Source organism: Labeo rohita, chromosome 19 (assembly GCF_022985175.1).
Source record: "Labeo rohita strain BAU-BD-2019 chromosome 19, IGBB_LRoh.1.0, whole genome shotgun sequence".
Lineage (NCBI taxonomy): Eukaryota > Metazoa > Chordata > Actinopteri > Cypriniformes > Cyprinidae > Labeo > Labeo rohita.
Window position 1 is genome coordinate 31778760 of NC_066887.1, and position 19456 is coordinate 31798215.

Here is a 19456-nt window from a genome sequence, read left to right on the forward strand (position 1 = left end):
TTATGCATGCATGTATGTATGTATGTATGTATGTGTACATGTATGTATGTTTATATGTATGCATGTATGAATGTTTGTTTATGCATGTATGAATGTTTGTATGTATGCATGCATGGTTGTATTTATGCATGTATGTATGTATGAATGTTTGTATGTATACATGTATGTTCGTATTTATGCATGTATACATGTATATATGTATGTTTGTATGTATGCATGTATTTATGTATGTATGTATACATGTTTGCATATATGTTTGTATGTATGTATACATGTATTTATGTATACATGCATGTATGAATGTATGTATATGTTTGTATTTATGCATGCATGCATGTACGTATACATGTATGTACGTATATAATATGTATGTATATATACATATGTATATGTTTGTATTTATGCATGTATGCATGTATGTACGTGCATGTATGTATGTATGCATATAAACATGTATGTATGTATACATGTATGTATTAGGATGTCACAATACTCAATATAATATTGAACCGTTCGGTACATCCACAGTTTAATACGCGCTTGTGAATTGCGGTTTTTCGGTTTTGTATTTAAATAATTTTTCTTGTTTTATTTCTCTCGAAATTTGCTGTGTGTGTGTGCACCTGCGATTTCACGTGCTGAGATGAGGAAATGCCTCCCCGTTTATATCTGAAAAAGCAACACTTGCAGAACATCTTCCCTTCTAATGAAATGCAATGGTAAGCTTTTCTAAACCTGTTGTCCAGCAAAAGAGGATGTTAAAACTTTTTACTTCACAGCATCAGTTGAGTGTTTGAAATAACTTCCTTTTGTGATCTGATTTGGCTTCTTATCAAAGAATGAGGCAGACAATATATTCTATACTGCATGTCGATTAGCAATGGCTTACAAATAGACTTAATCATTATGAAAATACCCGAGATGGCTTGAAGAACACAGATAAACCACATTATGGCAGACAAGTGTTTGTCCTTACATTTCTTCATTCAAAATGTTTAACGTTATGTCTTGTTTTCATTCAGTTACAGCAATAGCGATGCCTTTATTAGAGATTTCCTGGCTGGAACGTCATCAGTGTCATCTTTTTGACGCATATGTGGATTTTCTGCACGAGGGCGCCCTCTGGCATCCAGTATGAATGAAACCTATCCTATTTTGTGTAAAAATCAGAAAAATACTTCTCTCAAAAGAAATACTAAGCAGACATATAATAATCCAGTGTACAGAGGTTTACAGGAGTATTTTGTTGTTAATTAGATTAACACTAATGTGGCAAGCTATCAGAATCAAACCGAAAACTGTAGTTAAAAACCGAGGTACGTATTGAACCGTGGACTAACTGTATTGTTGCATCCCTAGTATGTATGTATACATGTATGTATACATAAAACGAACAAATAAAACCATCTCACCGATAGTATTAAATGTTTATTTCTCAAATGCCAAAGAACAGGCCACACCCACTGTAGTTTCTGCCCCATATGCACAATAATTATATGCAATTTAGCTACCAAAAGACTTATGACAAAAAAGACTTGTTACAAACATAATTAACCAGCGATATGCAAAAGGAAAAAGACAAACAAGAGCAATTTTAACCAAAGTCACTCCAAATCATCCAGAATCAATGGATTCTGAGCATAAACCCCGCCCACTTTATACCCAGCAGCTGTCAATCAACCTGACCCACACTGTGACATTATTATGGGTGGGCGTGGTCATAGGTCCAAACCATCCAATCACTTCGCAAAGAGAGGAAATCAACAGAAATGTTCTTGTTCACAGGATGTTGTTTACACTGACAAACAGTTAAAACCGACGGGATTACAAACCATCACCTCTTGGCTGTCAATCAAACATCACAGCCAATGACAGAGAGACGCTTAAAAACATCATGTACAATATCCATATATACACACACATATGTACACACCCACATACACACCAGCAGCTCACACTCCCAACACTCGCTCCTGTGAAACTTTGAAGGGTGTATGAAAATTAAATTAATTTATCTACTATTTCAGGACATAACAATATGATGTTTAGTAAATGTATAATGAATTTTTCCACCACTATCGTCACTCATTAATTAGATGTGTTTGAACTCAAAATCAGGTGATTAATAACAGTTGTGACGTATGGTGTGTGTGTGTCTGCTTTACACAACAAACACACAGCAGATAAAACTGTTGTGGAAACACTTCCTGAACAGACCTGACTGAAGCTCATCCTGGTCTGAACGTCTAAACCAGAACTCACGTCAACGTCTGATCACCATTAGCTTATAACTAACATGTCTTTGGGATGTGTCTTTAAATTAAATCTCATAGAAAACACATTAAAAATAAAGGGTTGATCTCACAAAAGCATAATCAGCTCATATTTCACTGATATCTACACCAGTAGTCAAAAGTTTAATGTTTTTTTTTTGTTTTTTGTTTTTTAAAAAGACGTCTCTTCTGCTCACCAAGCCTACATTTATTTGATCCAAATAAATTTTATATATACAGTAGTCAATGTTTGAAGTGGTTAAAAAATTCATCAAAGTTGTCCTAAGACAAGAAGAGGGTATTGTTTTGGATTTAGGACAACTTTGATGAAAGGTTTTGATCCACTTCAAAATATATAAAGTTACAGAAGACTTCTGTTTCAGATAAACACTGTTCTATTCATCAAAGCTACCTTAAAAAAATCTACTCTGCTGTTTTCAACATCATAATAATAATTTTTTTTGAGCAGCAAATCAGAATATTGAAATTATTTCCAAAGGATCATGTGACTGGAGTCATGATGCTAAAAAAATCAGCTTTGAAATCACAGGAATAAATTACATTTTAAAATATATTCAAATAGAAAACAGTTATTCTAAAGAGTAAAGCTATTTCAAATGTTATTGTTTTTGCTGCACTTTGTGTCAAATAAATGCAGGCTTGGTGAGCGGAAGAGACTTCTTTAAAAAAAACATTAAAACTTACTGTTCAAAAACTTTTGACTGGTATTGTATATATAGGAACTTTTTTTTTGCCATTGTTTTTTTAGGACAATGAACATTTAACTCTTAAATTCCTATTTCTGTAATATTTCTAAAATCTCTGACATTTGTCATAGTAGTTCACAATGTGAAGTTTTGCATCTGCAATTTAAAAAAAAAAAAAAAACCGCAAAGGTCCTTAAGCTTAATTATTTTGTTGTTCGGCACAATATAAGATTTTTTCTTTTGATTTTGAAATGAAATATGACCTGGACATTTTTCTCAAAGGCTTCATGAGATTTACCATTTTATTACATAGGTACGATACTGACTTGTGTTTTAGTTCATCTAACTTCAGTTTTAGTTTAATAATCTCAATAAGTCAGACGTCCTTCAAGGTGTGCAGTGAACATCCATCCACATGATCTTAAAACGCTTCCACGAATACTGAAATAAATCCTACATGAATCACACGTCTCCTCATTTCAGAAATTCTTTGGCATGGAAATGAAAAGCTACAGAAAGTTGTGAAAAAATAAAATGCAGTGAATCTCATGAAACCTGTGGCAAATGTATTTGGGTTATATTTCACCTCAAAAATCACAAGAAAGAAAACAAATTTTTAATAACTTTATGCATTGTGCTATTATTTCAATGACTTAAATACTTAAATATTTCCTTCTCCCAATTATTATTATTATTGTAATACCAAAAATATTGATATATATAATTACAGTGATTAACATATTACAGAAATGAGAATTTAGGAAAATAAATGAGCTTAATAGTCATGAAAACAATTTCAAAAAAGAAGTTCTACAGAATTTTCAGTTTCTAAATATGAACATTGCATTTATTAATTTTATAGTTATTTTTTATAATTATTAAAATTGTATGCATTCATTGCATTGTGACATTCTTTTCTAGAAATTTACTTAATTAAGACACTTCATTAAAGTAATGAGAAATTGACATTAAATGTGTTTAATCATCACAAAAATAATTTCAGAATGCAGGTCACCGAAAATAGTTTCAGGTTCAAAAACGATCTTTATGCACAATGATTTTGAGGTGAAATACGCTGCGTTTTGCGAGCTGCTTCATCAGCTCCTGTAGTGTTTAAACTTCATTAATACTGTCTCTCAACACTGATGTGTGTGTGTGTGTGTGTGTGTGTGTGTGTGTTTGTGTGTATACGAGACACAGACAGCTGATCTTCTGAAAGCACATGTTACTTTCGCTCAATTGTAGATGGGCCGAAGCGAGGCGGCGTCACACGCTCAGCATCCAGAAGAAGAAGATGATGGCCAGGAAGAGGAAGAGCGAGTCCTGCCAGTTGTTGCCGTTGTTGGCGTTGCCGTCGGCTTGATGATCACCTCCATAATGAGGATCTGACGAGATCAAGTCACGGCTTTAAAAATGAACATTCGTAAGACCTGACATGATCTTAACGCTTGTGCATTTAAATAATGAAATATTAATAGTGTGCATCTCATGAAGACAAACAGCAGCACTCACCTCGTCTTTGAAAAGGGTCGTTGGTGTTAAAGACTGTGGTGAAAAAGCCAAACGGAAAAGCGCCGATTCCAAAAGACATGTGAAACCCTGTGTCGCCAAAACCCTGAAACTGCTGCAGAGACACATACACATTCATAATCACAGCATAAGGACGCAGCAGATTACTTTAAGTGTTTTCTACAAGGAGAGACACTCACTCCTCTGCTTTCTGGTTCTGTCCTTTGACCCTGAGGTCGTGGTGGCGTTTTCAATCTGTAACACACACATTAGACATTTCTGATAATAGTAAATGAGTAAAACAATCAGCTTGAAGATGCAAATCAATGCTCTTTGCATTTTTCTGTCAACATAAATGTTTGGTGGTTTAACATTTGAAAATAAAGAAATTACAACGAAGTATTGTAATTTTACAGTTGTAGTATAAAATAATAATAATTATTATTATTTTTATTATGAACAAATAATGATATATTTTACAATGTATTTTTACAATAGTTATAATTAAAAAAAAAAAAACCTTTATTATGAATAATAATAATAATGATAATAATAATAAATTTTTTAACTACTCAATATTTTATTTCACAGTGAAATACTACAATAGCTATATTTATTTTGTTTTTTATTTCTTATTTTTATATTTAATTGAGTAATAATAATAATATTGATATAACCACAAAATTATGGCCAAATTGTGCAGCCCAGTGTTATTATAGTATTATTTATATATTATTATAGTTTTTATATGTGTGACCCTGGATGACAAAACCAGTCTTAAGTATCTATGTAGCAATAGCCAAAAATACACTGTTTGGGTAAAATTATCGCTTTTTCTTTTATGCCAAAAATCATTAGGATGTTAAGTAGAAATCATGTTCCATGAAGATATTTTGTAAATCTCCTACCGTAAACATATATATGTGATGTGATCTAGGAAAACCCAACACATGGTGAAATTTTACCTTTTTTGGGTAAACTGTTCGCGCACTCTGCATAGACTGTCATCGAACTCCGCCTTTAGTGCTTTAGTACTCTATTCTTTAGTAACTTCATCATCCGATCCTTCATCTCTGGATATGGAATAGTCCATAATAACATCGTTTTAGCCACTCATATCACCAACGTTGAGCAGACGAGAAAAATCAGTTAAGTGAGCAGCCGCAGTACTTCAGACTGCGTAGCGCTCCGCCATCTTATGATATTAAAAAATAAATAAATAAACTTTGCATGCCGTAGTTTACACAGGACTGGTGGAGAATGTGAATTGATACACCTTTATTAAATATATTACGTGGTTTATTTTGATAGGTTAACTGTTTTTGTGGTGTTAAGGGAAAGCATCTCCGCAGCGCATTCTTAACATAGGAGAAAGACAGTCATTTCTGCTTTCTGCAATAAATTGCTATTTTTCTGCACTAAACAAGTGAATTTCACTGAGATATTTTCAGAGATTATAGACAAGATGTTATAGAATAATAATTTAATGAAAACCTAATTTTGACAAAAAAAAGAAATTGACATTCGACCTATTTTTCTATTTTCCTGCAAACGTCCCAGCGCGACATCAGACGGGTTTCCCCAGATCGCATCACATATAAAAAAACATTTGATTAGTAATATGCATTGCTAAGAACTTTATTTGGATAACTTTAAAGGCAATTTTCTCAATATTTTTTGCACCCTCAGACTCCAGATTTTCAAATAGTTGTATCTTGGACAAATATTGTCCTATCCTAGCAAATCATACATCAATGGAAAGCTTATTTCAGATGATGAAATCTCATATGACTGGTTTTGTGGTCCAGGGTAACATATTACAATGGTTATATTTATTTTGGTTTTATTTATTTTATGTTTTTATGTATATGTTTAACTGAGTAATAACAATAAGTTATTATTAAATAGCTTTTATTTTAATATTTTCCATTTTTATCTAGTGTTATATATATATATATATATATATATATATATATATATATATATATTTTTTTTTTTTTTTTTTTTTTTTTTAAGTTAACTAATTTTAGTTAACTATACAAAACTCTGGTGTCCAAACCACCAGCAACACATACTTATATAGATATATATTTTAGGGTTTGATGGTTGTTTATTAACCAACATCACTAGTTTCTCTGTGCCTCCAGCATGAACATGTGACCCAAACCACACACAAACTCTACATCAGATTGTTATATTTGCAGTATGCAAATTTTCTGTATTTTTTGAATACTTGGATGACCTACCCTATATTTGACAAAAAAAAAAAATAATAACACACTGAGAGACACACAACGCAACTTTTACACAAATTTGGATTGAACCCAGACAGACAGACAGACAGACAGACAGACAGATAGACAGAATCTATGATAGCAGTACCTGGGATCTTCCTGGCTGGTGCTGCCGCGGCCGTACAGAGGAATGACTTTATCTCGACTAATTCCTGCTTTACACACGGGACACTGTTGTCTGCTGGGACGCGTCTCCAGCCACTGAAACACATGGGACAGCAACAGAGAGTTTCATGTTTTGAAAGAAGTCTCTTAAGCCTGCATTTATTTAATCAAAAATACAGTAAAAACTGTAATATTGTGAAATATTATTGCAATTTAAAATGAATTGTGGGTTCCCACAACTTGGTTACCTTCAAATTCAAGGACCTTTCAAGGACTTTTTCAGGTCCAGTACCCTCAAATTCAAGGACTTAATGTGGCGACAAATTTCAAGTTAGAGCAAAGTTACAAAAAAAAGCTTTTTTTGCATTTATTTTTGGCCATATGACAGAGATCTGATATTCTATTTGTTGTATTTCTGTTTTGCATAAAACTGAAGCATATTTAGTACATCCTATACTGTATTCTAAAATGATCTGATATTAACTTTTGCATGGATTTTATTAAAAAGAGCTTAGGCTCATTTAATGTTAAGTTAGAGCGTTAACGTTAGTTGTGCAACAAGCTAGTATGCATACACAAAAGTGTTGGCGAAATAACACATTAGTGGACTGGAGGGAATAATATGTAATTTTTTGCAGAAAACTTCTTGGCCAAGATAAATTCAAGCACTTTCAAGGACCTGTATCTATGCATGTTTATTTTCAAAAACTTTCCAGGACCTTGACATTTTTTTTTTTTAGATTCATAAACTATCAAGGATTTCAAGGACCCGTGGGAACCCTGTGTTTTCTCTGTAAATATATTGTAAAATGTCATTAATTCTTGTGATCAAAGCTGAATTTTCAGCATCATTACTCCAGTCTTCAGTATCACATGATCCTTCAGAAATCATTCTGATGATTTGCTGCACTTAATGTATGCTTACTAATTAATTCCTTTATACCTTACTGCTTTAATAGATTAGAAAAGAATTAAAGAGTTCTCCAGCTTTCTACTGTACATTACAATCTTTTAATATCTGATTTGACATGCAAGCTTATAATTCCTCTCAGTATGAACAGCTATAAAATAATTGATAATCTCATTCAAGATATTAGACACTCAGATACTGACCTGATGAAGACATGGCCAACTGCACGAGGAGCAGACGAACCAGGAAAAAAAGAGAGAAAGGTAAAAATTAGATAAATCACACACACACACACACTCGTTTGTTTTTGTGAATTGTGGGGACTTTCCATGGACTTCTATAGATTTTACACTGACCAAACAATATTGTCTGTCCCCTAACCCAACTCTAACCCTAAACCTAGCCCTCACAGAAAACATGTTTGCATTGTTACACTTTCAGATAAACATCATTTACTATTTTTAATCGTTTTTTAACATTGTGGGGACCGCAGGCCGGTTCCCACAATGTCAAAAATTTCAGGTTTTACTATCCTTGTGGGGACATTTGGTCCCCACAATGTAGCAAAAACAAGTACACACACACACACACACGTCTGGTTTATTATCTTTGTGGGGACTCTCCACAGGCGCAATGGTTTGTATACTGTCCACACTGTATTTTCTATCCCCTTACCCTAAACCTAACCCTTACAGAAAACTTTCTGCATTTTTACTTTCTCAAAAAATCTCATTCTGTATGATTTATAAGCTTTTGTACCCATGGGGACCACAAGCCGGTCCCCACAATGTCAAAAATTTTAGGTTTTACTATCCTTGTGGGGACATTTGGTCCCCACAATGTAGCAAAAACAAGCACACACACACACACACACACACACACACACACACAATTAATGCATTTACGTTTTTCAATAGCCAGCAGAATTTATAGTAAGAAAACTCGTTCAGGAGTATCTGGCAAAAACCATTCATCCATCACATTAGCAGCATAAATCACATATTTTTGCACATTTCTCAGAATTTCTTTAACATGAAAATGAAAAGATACAGAGAGTTGTGAACATAAAATATAGCAAATTACATGAATCCTGTGGAGACATGTCTAAAAAATATTTCACAACAAAAGTGGATACATTAAGAAAATGAACTACTTGCACTGAGCCTCGTGACGTACTTCCGTTTTGAAATCGTAGGGCTCAGTTATTTCCAGTTATGTACATTTTCAATGCGCTGTAATCATGTAGTTGACTTAAACGTCTATTAAAATGAGATTTCGCGGGATGATTTCCAATTCGCAAATTTTCGGAGACGGGAGAAAACATATTCTGATAATTATTGCGTACAGAATTTTCCAAACTCAACGGAACGTGAAGTTTTAATGCAACATAAACCGATCTGAGAAAGCAGTGACTGGTAATCATACGTGATTGTTCACCACAGGGTGTCAGTGCTCTATAGTGACCTAATCGCGACGCTGCAGTTTCTGAAATCTGATGAATAAGATCATAATGAACCTTTATTTATCTGTATTAAATATGTTAGTCACTATTCTGTGTCATATTCTGTCATCATTTCACTGTATGTAGTCTAATGCCAAAATATGAGTATTCAATCGTCGCACTGTCAGCGTGTTACTGTTAAAAATTATTTTAAGGTTTAACATCGTTAAATAAGACAGTTACCGCACATTCATTCAGCCATTTTAAACAATGGAATAAGCAGTATGAGCTCAGAATAAGAGCACCAAGGCACACAAACAAATTAGCCATGGTTCTACTACCTATAAAGCAAAAAATGCAATTGAAGTTAAACCATATAACAACAAATTCATCAGGTATGAATTAAGATCAGTAAAAGAAAAATGCTGTCCATGAGAATGCGGCAGATTAGTGGGGAAATGTATTTATTTATTATTCAGAATGCACATACCGAAGGGAAATATATTTATAGTAACCTTTCAGCAGGTTGAATATGATTCATTTTAACGCAGAGAATATGATTAATTGTTTTTTTTAAAGAAATGCCAGCCCTAAAATGTAGTAATAATCTGCGTCCTCATGAGAAACTGTCTGTATGTAGGTGCGCTGAACGCTAACCGGAAACTCCCGAGCCGTAACAAGTAGAACGCGGAAGTAGTTGGGCAAGTAGTCCATTGTGTCCGTTTTATTTAAACGAAACATTAGGCTCCATGCACTGTGATATTTTTCCATGGCAATTAATTACTTAATTAATTAAACATTTCCAATTCTTATCGCTATAATGCCAGAAGTATTGACATATTATATAAATAATAAAAGAGAATAGAAATACAACTTATTGTAATTAATAATTTATAAGATAAATGTTTGAAATCAAAATGAAATTAATTTCACTGAAGGTAAATGAAATAATTTTCAGGTTCAAAAACATTTTAAAAACTTAGGTTTACTTCATAATTTTTCACATCACACATTTTTGTAAAAAAAATGTGTGAGTATCAAATATGTTCATCAGGCTTTTGTCATATGACTAAGCATTTAAACATCTTACTAAGACAATATACATTAAAATAATGAATAATAATAAAATACAAATATTTAATATAATTTCTCATTGTATATATAATCTCATTGTAATTTTGATGCAAATTATGTCATGTTTTATTGAGACTGACTCACACGTCATGTCATGACTAACATGTCATGTTAACCTATTTAAGTGTATAAAACAATGATTTCTAAACTAATATTATATAAGATAAAACAGGAAGCAGTCATGCAGGTTGATTCCCATGAGTTTGTTGTCCAAATACTGAATAGCTAACAGACATTTGTCATGCACACAGTCACAAACACTTTCCAAAACATCTGCACATCTACAAAACAAACACACGTACGACATGAATGAAGGCTCGTGATCACACAAACACACAGAGGGTCAGTATTACGTGTGTGTCTATTCTTACTCCTCCATTATGCCCTCAATCCTCCAGCAGAGTCTAATCTCTCATTAACCCCTTAATCTCACACTAACAGCACTAAACAAGATCTCACGCTCCAAAACTACACATAACACACTCCGAACTCCAGGCACACATGCTGTAACAGTCCAGCAGAAAACAACCAGCTTTAATCGAATTAACCGCTGCGTAATTCAGATACACAAAAGGCGAGCTTCACATTTGTTTGAGACGCGTCTGAGCAGATCATTCTGATTTCTATCTGTTGTTCTAGTATTTATATGAGACGTAAACCTGAAAGACTGCTGATAAAGGTCACTGCTTAACATCACAACACAAAGGCAACACAAACATCACAACAGAGCCATCATTTTATTTGACATGAGGTTTAGTTAACCCTATACTGTATCATATTTGATTTGAATTTTTAAAGCCTCTAAATGATCAACATAATCAAAACTTTGCTGAAAACCTGTTGCACACAATCTACTACATGCCTTCTGTCATCTGATTGATAGTTTAGACTTTCTACCAAGTAAAAGGTCTTTTAGTATCATTATACATTATGCTGTGAAGTCTTACTGATTTTGATAAGGTAAACACAATAATAACTTTTATTTTGTTAGTAATATTTAAAGATAAACACTTACTGGCCTGAAGCAACTTAAGTTAATCTTATTAACCATATATCACTTATTAATAACATCATGTTAAAATGTGAGTATTAAATATGATCATCAGGCTTTTGAGGAATGTTTATTTATTCATGCATGCATTCATGCCTTTTATGTTTTGATCATAAACTAAGCATCTAGATATCATCTTACTACGACATATACTGGTACACTACCGGTTAAATGTTTTTGAACAGCAAGATTTTTAATCTTTTTAAAAGCCTCTTCTGCTCACCAAGACTGCATTTATTTGATCTAAAGTGCAGCAAAAGCTGTAATATTGTGAAATATTTTTTTCTATTTAAAATAACTGCTTTCTATTTGAATATATTTTAAAATGCATTTTATTCCTGTGATCAAAGTCGGATTTTCAGCATCATCACTCCAGACTTCAGTGTCACATGACTCTTCAGAAATCATTCAGAACATTCAGAACCATTTATTATTATTATTATTATTATTATTATTATTATTACCAATATTTAAAACAGCTGAGTACATTTTTGAGGATCGTTTGATGTACAGAAAGATACAAATATAAGTATTTATCTGAAATAAAAAGCTTTTGTAACATTATACACTATACTATTCAAAAGCTTGGAGTCAGTATATTTTCTTTTTTCTTCTTGGGAAAGAAGTTATAAAGAAAATAATACTTTTATTTAGCAAGGTTCCTTTAAATTGATCAAAAGTGATGATAAAGACGAAATATTTCTATTTCAGTTAAACACTGTTCTTCTGAACATTCTATTCATCAAAGAAACCTGAAAAAAATATATATATAGATATATAAGAATGATTTTTAAAGGATCATGTGACTGGAGTAATGATGCTAAAAATTCAGCTTTGAAATCAAGAGAATAAATTACATTTTAAAATCTATTTAATAGAATGCAGTTATTTTAAATAGCAAAGATATTTCAAAATTGTACTGTGTTTGCAAATAAATAAAGGCTTGGTGAAAAGAGACTTCTTTAACATTTTTTTGATTTTTTTTATCTTACTATTTCTAGATCTTATTTTGACTGCTAGTGTACATTACAAGCTATCAAGACATCTTACTTTTGGTCATATACATATCAGCATGTGCATCAAGTCACATATTATTACTCAGTTTGGGTCTCCACATTCTCACTATTTAATACTATATGAGCCATAAAAGCCTGATGTATCAAATATGATACAAAATATAAAACATATGCAAATGTTTTTAAATTTTTGGAGCAAGATTTTAATAAACTGTTCCAAAAGAGCACAATAAAACAATTTAAAATCATCTTAAACTCACTATGGTAAACAGCATTTACACCAAAATACCACACCATACCCAAACAAAGATCTTCTGTGAAGGTGCAATGTGACACGTTACGACTGTAAAAAACATTCAGAGTCCATGTTTACTACAGTTTTACTACAGCAACAATAACTTAAGTAACTATGACCTTTCAAAACTATGACCGTTCAGTAATACCATCCTCATAAAGCCAAGAATATTACTGTATTATCATTGTTTACTATGGTGCATCTTAGTACTTGGACGTAAGACGTTAACTGAACTATGGTATTATAATGGTCACCGTAGAAATTTAAGAGTTGTAAAACGAGACACATATTCTTCCCTTGTCATCAACATGTCAAGCTGTCAATCAATCACTGTTTTTATCTGAATTGTTGTGCTTGTGTTGCTGCAGTTTTACGTGAGTAAATAAAAAATAACAGCCTTGGTTACTATGGCAAAGGGTCTCGCCCGTGTCAAACTGTCAGTCATTTTGTCACTGTCACGCCGTGTGTGTTTTTAATGCTCAGCCTGCGACGATCTGCACTCACTCATACTCTTATGATACTGGTGGCGATCGATTATCGATTGGTTGTACCAGAACAGATGTCCGCAGAGACTGATGACCGCGTCTCGGGCGGTGTCCAGGCAGATGTTGCACTCGAAAGTGGCTCTGTCCCGCTCGCCTTCCGCGCCTCCGCCCGAACCTGCTCCGCCTCCGCTACCCGGGACTCCCGCTCCTCTGGCGGGCGCGCCGTCACTCGAGCTCCGCTGCTGCTCTGCGGCCTCCATCCTCTCCGCTCGCACTCACTGCGCGTACACTCTTCTGCGTATCTCTCTAGTACGGACGTGACGCCACGCCAGTCACCACCAGCCCCTCCTACTCCGAAAGAGCACTTCCGCTTTTGTGGTCGAGTGGGCGGGGTTTAAGCTTGCGTTGTTGTTGAGTAAAATAGTTAGTATTAATAATTTAGTCAATTTAATGTACGTATATACACAAACATTCAATGATAAAAATAAAATAATTTATTAATGCATGGATACCGACGAATGGTCGTCACTGAAGAAAGATGCTTTAAAAAAACTGTAGAAATAAAGACAAAATTAAGAAAATATTTAACATTTAAGCAAAAGGAATAATTACATTAAATAAAAAAGTGTCTGTGAAAGAAAAATATTTTTGGAACAGGAAAATGACAATTAAATCAGTTCAGTTTCTAGCAATATGTGCAAGGTTAATAACAAATGCCATGTTTTAAACATTTATTCACAGACGTTTTTATTGAGAAATAAATTGAAATCAGTACATAATTCAGAGACGTTGTATAAAAATCCACACAATGTAATTCAAGTCTGAGGAGTGAAGCAGCATCAGATCATTGAAAGTTAGAGCAGCAGCCATTAGCTTTTCATTTCTTTTTACATACAAAACTGTACTACAAAAGCTGAGTTATGAATTACATATGAAAAAAAAAAATAATGGAGAAACATCCTGATATCATTATTGCATCGTTGATTCATAGAAAATAAAAACACATAAACAAAAACTATACAATATCAGCATCCTTCAAAATCAATTATACACAAGAGTACTTATAAAAATTCACTATATTCACTTTAAATACACTTAAAAACATTTTAAGACCTAAATTTAAGGTTTATGTATTTGAATCACACTTTTAAGCTCCACAGCTAGTCATATTTTAATCATGATTATATTTTAGTTTCATAAATTTAATTGTATTTACAATGAATATATTTATGCTAATTTTAAGCAATTTTAATAAGTGCATTTTTAATATATGAATATTTAAAAATAAAATCAATGGATGCAAATAAGCAATAATATATAAGACATGATTTGTTTTAAGTGCAGAAATTTGATGTTTAATTTTTTTCATTTATTTTTTAAATAAGTTTCTTCTGCTCACCAAGCCTGCATATATTTGAACTGCAAAAGCGGTTATATTGTAAAATATTTTTACTATTTAAATTAACTGCTTTCTATTTGAATATATTTTACAATGTAATTTATTCCTGTGATCAAAGCTAAATTTTATAGAATTTAATTTTCTATTATTTAGCATGCTTTAAATTGATCAAAGTGATGATAAAGACATTTTTAATGTTGCAAAAGAAAACAACATAATAATAATAATTATAATATTACAATGATTTCTGAAGGATCATGTGACTGGAGTAATGATGCTAAAAATTCAGCTTTGAAACCACAGGAATAAATTACATTTTATAATATATTAAAATAAAAACATTTATTTTAAATAGTAAGAATATATTTAAAAATTTTACAGTTTTTGCTGTACTTTGGATCAAATAAATGCAGGCTTGGTGAGCAGAAGAGACTTCTTTAAAAAACATTAAAAATGTTACTGTTCAAAAACTTTTGACTGGTAGTGTACGATTGATAAATATGAATAAATCTGATAACTTAAACAAATACAAGTTTATATGCAAATTTTATATATAAATCTTAAATTTAGGCCTAAATGCATTTTTTAAATTTAATGATAATTGTAATTTTCAAGTGCAAATGTTAATTCGAGGAGAACATCAGCTCTTTGGTTCAACATCTTCATTCCTTCAGCTTTAATGTCTAAAAAAATGAAACATTCCCCTTTTTAAAAAATTCTATTATTCCCAGTCATATTCAACACACTGAAGTATGAAACGGTGAAGCAAAGATAATAATGAGCATTAGAGCCTCAGAGCACCAGGTAAAATCAGTCAGTCTTCATCTTCACCGATCCACTTTTGTTCGTTTCAATGAGTCTAGTCTTGTTCGCTTCTGTTTCCGTTTCAATCTTCTGCCCTTCTTCAGAACAAGTTTGTTTTTAATGAATCCTCGTTTCCTCCTGCTGCCCTGCACAGATCAACAGTGTTAAAACAACATCAAGTCATGAAAAAAAACCGCAAATGATGTGATGAAACAAATATATACCTTCCTGGATTTGTGTTTGTGCGTGTGATTGGCGCTGGTGACTCGAGGTTTGCGCTCCAGCGGCTGCCGGTTGTCCAGATCTTTGACTTTATATACCCGGACGAGCCAGTGCTCAGAAGTGAACGCTTCCTCCAGGTGCTTCAGCCTCACGTCCTTGTTTCCGATCTCGGTGTTTCGCGTTCGGTCGAATCCTGGAGGAGTTCTGAAGTCCAGCTGAACAGAGAGCAACACGTTTGACACACGAGACGCTCACGTGAACGTCAAACACACTTCAGAATGAGATCATGTGACCAAAATCACCTGCATTTCTCCAAAGCGATAGTACGACATCTTATACATCAGAGAGTTGAGCAGCGCTGGAGACGCCGCTTTATCCACCCTGAACTCTCCCTGCGGCGTGAAGAAATCGCTCTCCTGAACACACAACACAAACAAACCTCATCAACACACCAAGTGTTTTGTTATTCTTTATATTGTATTTATAATATTTGTATTATTTATGAATATTTAGAATTTTTATTGTATATTTTCAGTTTTCATTTCTAATTTTATTCTAATCTTTAGTCATTTTATGTGCTTTGGTCATTTTTGGTCATTTTATTCTTTAATTTTTACAGGTGCATCTCAGTAAATTAGAATGTAATTACTTATATTAAATATATATATTTAATATATAAACATAATTTCATTTTTTTTATAGTCTTTATAAGATTTTTAGTTTTTCCATTTATAATATATAAAATAATATATAATTATATTAAATATAATTATTGAACTATATGTATATTTTATTTCAGTTTTATTTCAATTAATGAAAGCAATTTTATATAGTTTTAGTAATTTTGTTATGTAGTTTGGTGATTTTGTTTTTATTATTGTTTTTTTTTTTCATGTTTTTATTTAGTTTTCGTTTATTTTTATTTCCATTTTAGTTTAGTAATTTTTTTCAGTTGTTTTAACTTTTATATTTATTTAGCTTTAATTTATTTGTAATTCATTTTGTTTTAGTTTGTTGTTTTAGTCATTTCAAATTGTCATTGTCAAGTTTTTCATCTAATATTTAGATTTTATTTCAGCTTTATTTCAGTTAATAAACACAATCTGCAGTAGTGTTTTTAATTAGTTTAGTCATGCTATGACTCACCCGCACGTCTCTGGGATGTTCTCCCTCGGCGATCCTCACCATCCACAGGAACTTGTTGATGTCGTCGCCCGAGTATCCGATCACCCCTCCGAAGATGATCAGCACATAGTCCACATCCAGCAGCCTCATGATGTCATACGCCACGCTCTCATTGGACGCCATGGCTTTGCCCACCTGAGGAGAGCCAATCAGAGAGAGGCAGTCAGACTTCCTGCAGTGGAGGGTCTCTTCCTGTGGCCAGTGCGATTCTCACCAGCGCAATGTGGCTGTTGTTCCAGGTGTTGTTGTCCACTAGCGTGGTTCTGTTGGCCATGCCTGCAATCTGATACCCATAATCCCACCAGCTCATGATGCGCGAGTGTTGGTCGGTGTTGAGCTGCAGCCAATAGTACGCCTCTCTGAAATCATCCAGGATGCTACGCGAGCTGAAACACACAGGAGGACGGATGAGCCACTGTGTCTGTGTGTTTACGTATGTGTGTTTAAGTGTGTGTGTGTGTGTGTGTGTGTGTGTGTGTGTGTGTGTGTCTGTCGTACCCGTCGTGGTTGTATGAGGCCAGCACGACACTGGGACTGGAATAAGCGTTACTGGTGACCCACGTGCAGTGAACAGTGAACATGAGCAGCAGCAGCAGCAGGAGGACGATCACCAGACTCCTGATGTTTGAACCCAAACCCTCTTCACACACCTGATGCTTACGCAGCTTACCAGCCTGAAACAAACACACACACCAGCAGGGGGCGAAACACATCAGTTTAACACACATGATCACTTACTTGGACTCTTGAAATCAACATGAAATTAAAATTTTACTTTTTACATGTTTACATGTTCAAATGATTTGTCAAGACATGTTATTCTAAATCTCTCAAACTATTAACAATATTAACATATATATAACCAGTCATAAGAGTCAATTTTTTTCCACCTCTACAATATGTGACCCTGAACCACAAAACCAAACTTGAGTAGCACGGTTATATTTGTAACAATAGCCAAAAATACATTTTATGGGTCAAAATTATAGTTTTTTAATGCCAAAAATAATTAGGATAATAAGTACAGAACATGTTCCATGAAGATATTTTGAGAAAATACCTCTTTAAAGGACAACTTTAAATGATTTTCTATTTTAATTTCTTTTTACTAATCAAAATTTTCAAATAGTTGTATCTTGGCTAAATATTGTCCTAGGGTCACAAACCTAATAACAAACCATATTTTAATGGAAACAATTTATATATTTATGTCATTAAATATTTATGTTTTATATAATAAACAAGACATTTTAAATTATAATTTAAATATTAAAAAAAATTCTTTACCTTTGTGATACAGTGTATAATACAAAAATATATAAACAATGAATATTTATTAGATTTTGTTACATATTTTATATAAACATATTTTATATAACATTTACTTATAAATTATTTATATTTAAATGCATACATTTTATTATAATTTATTATAATTAATGCATTTTCTGTATTTTTTATAATGTAATTATACATGTTTTATTAATTATTTATACTTGAATTTATCATTTTTTAATATTTATAATCATAATCAACAAATTATTTTTTACAGTGTGGGGTTTTTGTAAATAGCAAAAATAATTTATATATTTAAATGATTGATTTTTCATTTATGCAAAAAATCATTAAAATTACCTAAAGATCATGTTTCATTAAGATATTTGTAAAATTCCTACTGTAAATATATCAAAATATTTTTGATTATAATTTATAAGAGCTTCATTTTTAAATAAAATAAAATAGTTATTTCTAAATTATTTTTTGACCCTTATGACTGGTTTTATAAATGTAAAATATTACATACATTTTAAAATTATTTATAAATTTTTAAAAACCTATATAATATTTATTTATTATATAAATTTATTATATAAAATTGCATTTTATTTTTAAAATAAATGCCTATTTGGACTTAAAAGTAGCAAATATTTGCAGGCACAACAGCAAAAATTGCCAAAAAGATAAATTGTTCATTGTCAATAGTTTCAATCCAAACACTTTTCTGTTGTTCAACGCGGTCATTTTTGTTTAAAAAAATTTGCACTTTTCAGTTTGCAAATTTTGCTCTCCTCTCAATGAACTGTGCAATCAAACAAGTCATTTACAAATTTCATGACAAAGTTGTTCTGTTGATCTGAAGTGTTTCAGATGTTCTTCTCAAATCTCTCATGAGTTTTTGATCTGTGGTGAATCACTGAGTTTGTAGATTCACTGTCTTGAATGTTTAATGTCTTGTGGCACCTTATCATAGAGACTCCCAGAGTTCCTCCTGTCGTCCTCATCAGCGGCGTCTTCAGCTGGAGGATCGTCCTGCTTGAACTCGTCGCCCAGATAGCGTTCAAACACGCTGGAGAAACACACGGCTGACAGAACGCACACCACCGGCGTCAGAGTCAGCATGAGCCGCACCATCACACCGGCGAAATACACCGCACTGATGCCGTACAGAACCACTGCAGGACAAACAGACACACACACACCTGAGACACGCAGCACTGGACTTGAAGGAAAGCACTCAAGGCATGTCACTACATACCAAACACGCGTTCGGCATTGATGCTTCTGATGCAGAACCACAGGCCTGCTGGGAAGGTGCAGACCAGGATGTGAAGATCAAAGAAGAAGG

At 32.9% G+C, this 19456-nt stretch overlaps 2 protein-coding genes across 3 annotated transcripts; both read right to left on the bottom strand.

Annotated features, from left to right (window-relative positions):
• Nucleotides 1-1408: 1408 nt before the first annotated feature.
• rnf5 (ring finger protein 5) lies at nt 1409-13568 on the bottom strand. Of its 2 annotated transcripts, none has more exons than XM_051136592.1 (6): nt 13287-13568; nt 8002-8020; nt 6872-6984; nt 4690-4744; nt 4493-4601; nt 1409-4365 (listed from the first exon to the last, which is right to left on the bottom strand). In XM_051136592.1, exons 1-6 carry the CDS (start codon nt 13478-13480, stop codon nt 4247-4249), a joined length of 609 nt encoding a protein of 202 aa, XP_050992549.1. In that variant the 5' UTR covers nt 13481-13568; the 3' UTR covers nt 1409-4246. The 2 variants fall into 2 exon arrangements, with proteins under 2 accessions (XP_050992549.1, XP_050992548.1); XM_051136591.1 differs by having other exon boundaries at nt 4493-4604; nt 13287-13565.
• Nucleotides 13569-13959: 391 nt separating this feature from the next.
• On the bottom strand, nt 13960-19450 carry LOC127181482 (dolichyl-diphosphooligosaccharide--protein glycosyltransferase subunit STT3B). Its single transcript, XM_051136247.1, has 8 exons — nt 19367-19450; nt 19072-19283; nt 17329-17504; nt 17045-17216; nt 16792-16965; nt 15948-16061; nt 15648-15860; nt 13960-15569 (listed from the first exon to the last, which is right to left on the bottom strand). The coding sequence occupies exons 2-8, from the start codon at nt 19240-19242 to the stop codon at nt 15447-15449; spliced, it is 1143 nt and encodes a 380-aa protein (XP_050992204.1). The 5' UTR covers nt 19243-19283; nt 19367-19450; the 3' UTR covers nt 13960-15446.
• Nucleotides 19451-19456: the final 6 nt, after the last annotated feature.

Bases quoted from the DNA above. Each gene is read 5' to 3' on its own strand.
- rnf5 (XM_051136591.1), bottom strand. From the start codon at position 13,480: ATGGAGGCCGCAGAGCAGCAGCGGAGCTCGAGTGACGGCGCGCCCGCC. The intron at 4,745-6,871 runs GTACTGCTATCA...TGTGTGTTACAG, and splicing joins ACCAGCCAGGAAGATCCCAG to ATTGAAAACGCCACCACGAC. The intron at 4,605-4,689 runs GTGAGTGTCTCT...GTGTCTCTGCAG, and splicing joins CAGAACCAGAAAGCAGAGGA to CAGTTTCAGGGTTTTGGCGA.
- LOC127181482 (XM_051136247.1), bottom strand. From the start codon at position 19,242: ATGGTGCGGCTCATGCTGACTCTGACGCCGGTGGTGTGCGTTCTGTCA. The intron at 15,861-15,947 runs GTGATTTTGGTC...CTCTCTGTTCAG, and splicing joins ATCGCTTTGGAGAAATGCAG to CTGGACTTCAGAACTCCTCC. The intron at 15,570-15,647 runs GTATATATTTGT...TGATCTGTGCAG, and splicing joins ACAAACACAAATCCAGGAAG to GGCAGCAGGAGGAAACGAGG.